Source organism: Dreissena polymorpha, chromosome 6 (assembly GCF_020536995.1).
Source record: "Dreissena polymorpha isolate Duluth1 chromosome 6, UMN_Dpol_1.0, whole genome shotgun sequence".
NCBI lineage: Eukaryota > Metazoa > Mollusca > Bivalvia > Myida > Dreissenidae > Dreissena > Dreissena polymorpha.
In genome coordinates, this window is record NC_068360.1 from 115861161 (window position 1) to 115871804 (window position 10644).

The following is a 10644-nucleotide window of genomic DNA, read 5'->3' on the forward strand; positions in this document are numbered from 1 at the left end:
GTGCTGGTAACCTAGAAGCAAAAGCAATCGCGTTCGTTTATTTCGATGACAAAATGTCAGATATTTTATGTCAAAGGATTGTGTTTAAAAACGACTTGTTCGTGCGTGATATCTGTACAATTCATGTTTGTGGTTAACATGTCAACATTTATATGTCGTTTATTAAATCTGATTTCTCAATCGATCATTTTGTTTCTGCGTAAAATCGCCAGACTGATTTAACGTTAAGCAGAACAAGTAAGAGAGTACAAGGTCACATGAGCCTTCAATGTTAAAGCATCATTCAACTATTGCACATTTTATTGTCACATCGGTATATTTTGGGAGGGGTATCAACGTTTTACAAACATCTTTTATTTGAAATGTGTTCTATACAATGTATTAAATTGCAAAGGTTACGACCACAGCTCCTTTTTATCGTCACATTCATCGAAAAACATATAAACCACAACTCCATATTTTTCCAGTAAAAAAATAATAACAACCACTCCAGTTTAATAAATTTCAGTGACTTGATTCATATCATTATAATTCGATTTGCCCTTAAGATGATTGTATAAGAATGTTGAATATATGTTGTGCATTATAATTCAATTGATTGACCTAATGAATAATTTTTTGTCTTGGAAGAGCAATTTTAATGGGAACATTCAAATTCAGATTCAAAGTATGGTAGGCATTGACAGTTGTTTAATATATAAAAAACTTATTTGTATTACAAAGGCAGGTTGTTTATTATATACTAAAACTTTTTTTTCACAAAGGCAAATAAACTTAAAGTATTGCTATGGATGATATAATGTTTACGACAATTTGTACATCAACAATTTACTCATGTCAATATCACACCCCGATACTGCCAATCTGCTCCTATCTTTATTAATACACAGGGTATACGGCCACCGCACGTCAACTTGGTAGGAGCCAAGTATTGTACCATCAACAGTCAGGTGTACAATGGATTTCTTAGCCGCACTGCACACCAGTATCGTGTCACCAGGCCCGACGCAAACAGCACGTGGTTGTCTTATATTATCATCTGTGATAGCTCTAGACGTGCCGGTAACCTTGTCGTTGATGTACAGTGTATGAGCGAACCTGTCAGTCAGCACCAAACTGTTCGTAGACTGGATATATGTGCACCTGCTCTCTTCAAGTTGATACGTCTTTGTAGGAAACAGCAAATGATCAATGCCTGGCACTACACCGGACTTCGTTATCATTCTCATTGGACGTGCATCATTGTGTGTACTCACGACCATTTCTGTTTGGGTCATGCAACATATGGAGAAGACATCGATGGCTATGTTTATTTTCTTTGTCAAACCGATGCTATTGTCAGGACTCACGGACAGGAGGCACACTGCCTTATTCCTCATCGTCACTGCCAGCTCAGCCTGTGACAAACATACCACGTCTAATGGGTTTGTATTGAACTTGTACGGCGTTCCTTGCCTCTGCAGTTGGTGATTCATTATAAGGCATTGACATTTCCAGCTATCCACGGCTACAAGTCTTCCGTCTGGTAGGAAGTCAAGCCCAGTTTAAAAAGGTTTGTTATCACCTCCAATTTGTTTGATATCCATGGATTCTAGCAACGTCAGGGTGACTGGTGTAAGCTGAGCAGACTGAGCGCTTGCACTTGAACAACCTAAATGAAACATTCTATATTAAATTATTACGGATGAATTATTTATTTTATCAAAAGAATGGCAAATATCGCCTTAATATATTTTTTCTTTGACAATTGAAGGAAAACAATTATTCATTAACGTTGTTATGGCGTTGACATTTCCTTTTCAATAAAAACAAACAAACAACAAAACAAACAAGTGGTAACATGTAGTTTCTAATATTTTACCTGGTGACCTAGTTTTTTCGGTGATCGCATGTGACCCAGTCTCTAACTCTACCTAGATATTGTCAGACACATTCTGACCAAGTGAAATCAAGATATAGTCATAAAAATGGCATTTTGAGAGGCGCTTTCTAAGATTTGACTTGGTCACTAAAGTTTTTATCAAAAATAACCCAGATTCAAATACGGCATATATATTTTAGGGATAAAATTTATGATAACGTTTCATCAAGAGTGAGTTTCATGCGGCGTTTAAAGTGGTTTCACGGGTTTTCTCGAATTTTACCTAGTTGTTTTAATGAACGTTACCCAGATTCAAACGTGGTCTAGGTATTGTCCATGTAAGCAAGTTTTTTAATGATTGAATAACAATTAATGTCTCCAGATTGGTAATGGTCTCAAAGTTACAACCGTACGACGACAAAAGCCAGACATAGGGCGGTCATTTCATCTCAAGTTAAAGCCTTTCTGCTCAATAAACTAGAAAGAAAAGTTTAACACGAAATACTTTTTTAACGTGCAAAAGAACTTAGCTGTTAAGTCTAAAACGGACCAAGTGCTGCTTTGTTATTAACTCTTAAAATTTAGTACTTTTGTCAAATTTCAATAAATTTAGGTACGCATTATAGTTATCATAATTAAATAAACGTTTAACGTACATTAAGAGAAGTGACGTAACAACATGTAGGCAATATAGGTCTGGGTCTAAAGCCTTTTGACTGTCACAATGATAACTGACGTATTTCGTATCTTGCCGTAATAACCGGATGTATAACTAAAATATTGTTTTGCTCGGGAACTGATTTCATCCGTGTAAATTGAAAAGTAAATATTCAAATTATTAAAATCAAATGTTGTGTTGGTCCAGTGTAGTATAATTTACAAATGTATCATCATCTGTATGCTTTGGGCCCTTCTTATAGAAATAAATGTACGTTAAATGCATGTGTCATGTTTTGCAGATATTGTATGCTGGAAGCAGCGTATTCAAACTCTGTTAGGTGTTGAAGCAAGAACACAACATTTCGTTTGTATTTAGTTTTCATAGATCTGTGAACATGCATTACATAAACTTTGCAGGCTAGATCATATATGTTTTACTGAAGTTGTAGAGTGTGACTCTTATAACTCTGCGATGTCCAATAATGTTGTAACCAGTAGTATCGTTATACTAACACCAGTATGTACGAAAGTACTATTTAACTGACATTATACTATGTTTGCTTTCCCCAGCATCCCTACATTTTATTTCAAATTCCCCAAAACACATTCTTGAACATAATGCGAATGTAGTTATGATAAGGTATGATATGTGTTGTCAATTAATTAACTAATACTGCGTACAATAAAACATATGTCTTTCTACGGCATTCCGCCCTGTATGCATTACAATGGACACGCACACCACTGAATGCCCGCTTACCATCAAACCTTTGAACTTTCCCCAAATAATTGTTGACATATCTTCCCTGACACGGTTTTATTTGATGAAACGATAACTGTATGTAAATGTAAGTTGGGTATGAGCAATTTGTTTCAAATTTGATAAAGCTAATTATGTTCTAGTTCGGTTTCTTAAAAACACGTTTGCAAGTTTTGAATGTTACTTTTAAGATACGTTTGATGATTTCTAAATAAAATGTGACATGAACTAATATTGTCAGTACATTTCAAATGCAGTTTAATAAGGACTTGTTTCAAGAGTTTAATTGCATTTTTAGCTCACCTGATTGCTCAGGTGAGCTTTTGTGATCGGTCTTTGTCCGTCGTCTAACCGTCCGTCCGTCCACATTTGTTTATAAAAACTCTAGAGGCCACATTTCTTGTTCGAAACTAGATCATGCTGGGTCAAAAACTAGGTCACTAGGTCAAAAAAAAGAGAAAAAAATGTAAACACTGTGCAAGTCATATTGCATGCCCAATCTTCATGTAACTTTGTCAAAATGTGAAAAAAATGGCCGCCAGGGTGCGGGGCAGTTTTCCTTGTTTGGCTATAGAGAAACATTGTAAATGCTCTTAAGGCCACATTTCTTGTCCAATCTTCATGAATCTTAGTTAGAAGATTTTTCCCAATGAAACCTCGATCGAGTTTGAAACTGGGTCATGCTGGGTCAAAAACCAGGTCACTATGTCAAAAAAGAAAAGAAAAACCTTCTAAACACTGTAGAAGTCACATTTCATGCGCGATCTTCATGTAACTTTGTCAAAATGTTTTTCGCAATGATATGTTGGTCGAGTTCAAAAGTGGTTCCGGTCCGTTGAAAAACATGGCCGCCAATTGGTGGGGCAGTTTTTCTTATTTGGCCATAGAGAAACCTTGTGAACACTTTAGAAGTCACCATGTTCGCCAAATCATCATGAAACTTGGTCAAAACATTGGTTTTATTGATATCTCGTACGAGTTTGAAAATGGTTCAGATCGATGAACAACATGGCCGCCAGTTGGCGGGGCAGTTTTCTCTATATGAATATAGTGATAACATGTGGACACTCAAGAAGTAACATTTTTGCCCAATTTTCATGAAATTTGGTCAGAACATTTGTGTCCTAGATACGAAAGTTGAGTTCAAAAATGGTTTCGGTCCGTTCAAAAACATGGCTGCCAGGTGGGGTATGGCGCATTTTCCTTAAATTTATATAGTTAAAAAGCTTGTGAACATTAATGAAGTCACATTGTTTGCCCAATCATCATGAAACATTGGTTTTATTTATATCTCAAATGATCTGTCTAAAAACATGGCCGCCAGGGGGTGGGCGGGCAGTTTTCCTTATATGACTATAGAGAAAATTTGTGAACACTCTAGAAGTTGCATTTTTTCCTAATCATTGTAAAACTTAGTCAAGACATTGGTTTTATTGATATCTCGGACAAATGGCTAAGATCGGTGAAAAACAAACTTGTTAGCTCACATGATTGCTCAGGTGAAGTTTAAGGATCGGACTTTGTCCGTCGTGCGTCAGTCCATCCACACTTGGTTTGTAAACACTCTAGCATTCACATTCATCAAGCATTCTTTATCAAAGTTGCTGAAAAGCTATATGGCCACAAGATCTCAGTCAAGTTTGATAATGAGCAAAATCGCATTATAAATGCCAGAATTATTACCTTTAGCAAATAACACGGCACATGGTCTAACGTCTTGAGTTTAAGTTTGAATATCATACTCCTATATCGTTAGTAATTGTGTCATAAGAAAACAAACCTTTATACGTCAGGTGTCGCTCTACGTTCAGTTTTACAATGCCTTCTTCCTCTTTCAGAAGTGATGATAGCTGTTTAGAAAAGTTTAAGGCAACAGTTGAAGTGATATGTTTGTTCCGCTGCTCAGTAATATGGGTTTCTATATCTTTCATTTTCTCCTTCATAATGTGTGAGATGATATATTTTTGTTGAGGTGTTCCATGTTTGACAAGAGCTGAACTAACCAGTAGCAGTCCATGGATGTCCTCATTCACTTTTGAAGAAGCATTGGTCCTTATGCTTAATCGCTTCATCTCCTCCGCTTTAAAATTATCTGCCTCTGCAATCATCTTAAATTTTGCTTTAGCAATGATCTCGATCATTCGATTCTTCATTTCATCAAGCTGTTTTGGAATGTGTTCAATTGTCTCAATTAATGCAGTCTCTGAATTGTTGCAGTCCGATATGATGGAACAAATATCGGTCTCCAGTTTAATGAGCGTATTGTTCAAATCTTGCAACTCCTGTCCTTCTTGGCTTGATAGACTGGCTAGTTCATTGACGTGGTCACACTTCCTGTGTATGAACGCACATGTATTGCAACAGGGCTTGGAGTGGTCTTTACAGAAAAACTTAATCTTTGTATCATGCTCGCGACATTTGTCCATACCTTTCATCATTACAACAACTGGTGCCGAATCCAGATTCTCAATTACAACCGTATCATGTTTGCCGGATTTATAAATTATATGACTATTTCTGCAAGGTTCACAAAGTTGCTCGTTACAGGTTTTGCAAAATACTGTTGCTTCGCTAGGCGTGTGCTTTCTCATACATGGTCCGCAAGATTTAATTACAATACATTCGCCTATAATGTCACTCGAGATTTCCTGATTAGCTTCTTGTCCGTTTGTTGCCATTTTCAAACCGGTCGTTCGCTGCTACAATAAACAAAACATGCTGAATATATAATAATTTTCCATATTCTTAATCTTGTTTGAACATAAAGTGATGGATACGACATTCCTATATATGCTATTATATCTTAAAAGAATACAAAATTCGAAGAGTTAATATTATGAGGTATTACAATATAATTTCTACTTTCGTTTTAAACATTTAAATGCCGTATATTATTCGTTGCGTTTACAATAATAGCGGGTACGTTCATGGCATTTTGATAAATGGATAAACATACACTTCTATTGTTTGCCTTACCTTCTATATTATTATTTATCCGTCGTTGTGCCAATTGCGGCCAATAATAATCAAAGCACACAATATACAAATAATTTCTTAAAACGCCCCTCCCGGACGATTAGACTGTCGGCGTTCCTCAGTTCAAGGTTCACGTCTTATTAACAAGTATACGTCTTATTAACATGTTGGGCATGTTAACATTCGATTCCTGATTTAGAATTTGTTTGATGGCTTTCTTTGTTGGTCATTAATGGACATTCACGGGTGCATACTGTCGTCAGTGGTGTTCTTCATCATTATTTGCGTCATTTGTCTTTATTTTAAACCTGTAAACAGCGGATGGGTTTACTACATGTACGACATAACCGAGTGGACAGAACGAGCTGAAATTATGTGTTTTGCGCTCGAATTTGATATCTTCTTTAACTTTGCTTACCGTTCATAGTGTTAACCTTAAGAGACGATTATAGATAAGAATTGTTGGCATTATCAATGTTCTAAAGTCAATGCAATGTACACACCGTATCAATTATAAAACGATACCCTGACGTAGTTTTAACAAACATGCTAATACTGTAAAATATGAAAACTCTCTCTCTCTCTCTCTCTCTCTCTCTCTCTCATATATCGATCCGTCAAACAGAAAAAGAACAATTCGCCACAGCAATAAGCATTAGCACGTTTGAAATTAACTTACAGATTTCTTAATTTGTAAATCGTTCAATTACCAGCATTATTCGAGTACACTCAACATTATATTGAAATCTATAATCCAATCTCAACGGTTTCATTAGAGTCATACACTTGTTGTTAACATTGTATTACGCTAATCCATCCTAAACACACATATACGTTATAGTTTAGTGGACATGCACTTTAACTGCGAGTATGATGCAATCCAGTGATGAATTGTCAGCAGGAGGTGTTGATATTTGTTTTGCATTTAGTTTAAAAAGACAATAAAAACGCTGCATATGATTAATAACTTACGTTGTTTTATTCTTATACGGAACATTGATTTGAAATGTATGGACTCAATGCATGTACAAATTATTTTTTAAGAAAAAATGAATGTGGATGTTGATACATTTGAACGTGTTAAAACGCAAACTTGCGGTATTTATACGATTGTAAAAAAGTTCCTAAACGCTTTGCTGTCTGATGAATTCAGAAGACCACGAACACATGTTTGCAAATGACGAAGATTAAAGCATGTTGCTTTCAAATATATGCATCAACAGGCCTTTGTTTTAATGATTTTGCAGCACCTTGGAGTCTTATGACCTATAATTGTTTTGCTTTGCTAATTATAGCCCAGGCACATGTCTAGTACACTACGTCTAGCGCGATTTTTGCAATCCACAACGCATCCTCGTGATTCAGCCCAAAGTGGACAATAACTATCTCACTACGATACACCGTTTGAACACGGTGATTTCGCCGTTGCGAATTGCGGTGTCAGTCTCGGCGTTATCGGGAAATTGATCTCACAGTGGACCACCGCGATCGCGGTGGACCACCACGGTCTAGGTGGTTCGCGGTGAAATACATGTGCAACAACAACATTATACAAATGTTCGGTCTGTTATATCGAAATGTACATGTTAATTCACATTGCAGATCGTATAATGTTTTTTTTTAAACTTTGTATGTACACGTATTACATGCAATTCATAATAAAATCACCGAATTTTCAACTCTTTTCTCTCGTGTTTGCCCTCTTTACAGAATCCCTTGTTGTTCTTTATTAAAGATTTGTTTTTTGTTAACATTTCAAAAACCCTTGCTCGTTTGTGTACATATATAGCTCGCCAACAATTACATACAAACATGTTACATGCACATGTAATTTGATATCAGACTATTTTCGTGATTTCCTGTTTCTTTTGTTACATGTATTGAATCGAATGTACAAGTTCGAGACATCCGCAGTAAGTGTTGTTAAGAAATCGCGATGAATTTAACGAGTCATTATTTCACATTTACTTTTTTTTTAAACTGTTTCACTCTTTTATTTCAGATACGACCAATAATATTGTTTTCGGAAAATAATGAACATAGTATCAACGCTGACGAGCTTTTTATTATTAATATTATAAACATGCATTTAAATACTGATTATGTTATAAATATGATTTTGTTGTACATGTATATGTATGTCTATATATTGTACATGTGCCGTATTACAATACGAATAAAACGCTTGTTTTCTTACTAAATAATGATGGAGAATGTGATGTTTACATCTATTTACTATATCGAATAAAATGGAGAATTTGATGTCTACATGAATTTACAATATCGAATAAAATGGAGAATTTGTTGTTTACATCCATACGTTTTAAAAATATTTATTGAAATGAACTTGTTATTGAACAAAACAGATGATAGCCACTTGATAACATAACAACTGATCTTTTTACATGATTTTGTTCTTAAAATATCACTGAATTGAATACTTACTGTCGTTGTTTCGAATTTATATTCGAATCAATGCATGTAACAATATAAACAGGAGGAAGTCACAAAAATAGTCAGAATCAAATTACACGTAACATGTTGATATGTAATTATCGGCAAGCTATACGTATACAAACGAGAAAGCATATCCGAAATTTTAACAAAAACAAACAATTCTTTAAATAAACAACAAGTAAATCTTCACGCAGAAGCTGTAGAAACAAAACATGAATTACATCACGCTCGATGTACGACATGTCAAATGATTCTGGAACGAGGGTAAACAATAGAAAATAATGACGATTGTTAACAATCAAGTTACAATGTTAACAAATGTACATACAAATGTAACAAAACATTCGAGAACCTTGTAAAAAAATTATACGGTCTGAAATATCGAAATATTCATGTTCATTCACATTTTCCTGTATTTCACCGCGAACCACCGAGACCGCGGTTTCCCGATTACGCCCGCGGTGTTCAGCCACTGTCGACGCGATCTATCATGATGGAATCACATTCAGATCGCGGTGATTTTCCACGCTCACGAAAAATTGTCCACGGTGGGTGTGTGATGAATGGCAGGAATCGCGCTAGACGTAGTGTTATGCCTAAGCCGGTCTGCAACATATAATCATCATGCACAACTCTTCTTGGATGCCCATCTTAAATATTGTCTCTTTTTCCTTAATAATCTTCCTATGAAGGCATCACCCAGCACAGCATGTACTATAACTTCCAGAGTTGTTAATGTTATTTCTGTAATTCAATTCCCGATATGATGTGCAGACACTAGGCCTTTAATCGACACAGTCACTTAATTGTTCCTTATTGACACTGACACATTATTTTGACAAAGGCTGTGCCACTGTGCCCAATAAACACACATTAACAATAGCATAGTGTTTACATTTATGCGGCTTTGCGAGTGCCTGAATAAAAGATGTCCCTATTAAAATCATTAAAGACAAACACGATCGATTTTGTTTATATAAAACATTAGTTTTATCCGTACAACACCGATTTACGTTATGGGGTATTTTAATTCTTCGTATGATAATTTTACAATTTTGAGTGATTACAATAGATGAACAAAAATTTATATAGATGATATTGTATCTGATATTTGTTTTAAAGTTAATTACTGGTTGTTACAATATTTACTTAGCAATTTGTAGGGAAAATGTAAACAATATAATACAATACAAACATGCATACTACTTTAAACAAAATATGTTAAACATGCGTACTGCAAAGTGTTTATTAACAGCATTGAGAAAAACGCTCGAGGCGTATGGAATGTCTCTCTTCTGTCAATTAGAAATGTTGCTTATAAATGAACCAATAAGCAAGCAACTAAAATGTACATACATGTCAAAACAATAAATATAGTAGAATATAAGTTGTTATAAATATACAGTATAGGAATAAGGAAATGATAACGGATATAATACAAAAACTGTAACAAAGTGGTGTAGATAGCGAAACAAAGATATTTCTTTTACATACATAAGCATTATTAATTAAAAATATTATTTGTCTTATATAAAATAGATAAAAGTACTCGAGTTTTCGCATCTTCAGAAAGTTGCAAAAGGAAAAAAAACTGATGCGGGCCGGGGCATCGAAAACAGGGTATGGTCTGTTCATGAGATAGGGTTATGTTAACATCCATGACTATCTCAAACAAAAGACTGATCATGTTTCAGTATCAGATCATTTTCTTCGTATGATCCATCTTTGACACCGAAGAGAAAAAGTTGAACATAGGATTGGTCATGTTTTTATTATAAATTCGACAAATGTAGAAAAAGCGATGTATCTTCAATCTCTCAACCTGGACAATATGGAATTTTAAATATGTGTTAAGCGTACACATGTTCAAGTTGCTACAGTGCATTCGCCTAAGTGCGTGGAGAATATTAAACGTCCGCTTACAATCGTA

At 35.1% G+C, this 10644-nt stretch overlaps 1 protein-coding gene across 1 annotated transcript; it reads right to left on the minus strand.

Annotated features, from left to right (window-relative positions):
• Nucleotides 1-683: 683 nt before the first annotated feature.
• On the minus strand, nt 684-6386 carry LOC127833258 (uncharacterized). Its single transcript, XM_052358425.1, has 3 exons — nt 6258-6386; nt 5062-5980; nt 684-1651 (listed from the first exon to the last, which is right to left on the minus strand). Exons 2-3 carry the CDS (start codon nt 5957-5959, stop codon nt 1545-1547), a joined length of 1005 nt encoding a protein of 334 aa, XP_052214385.1. The 5' UTR covers nt 5960-5980; nt 6258-6386; the 3' UTR covers nt 684-1544.
• Between the last annotated feature and the right edge of the window lie 4258 nt (nt 6387-10644).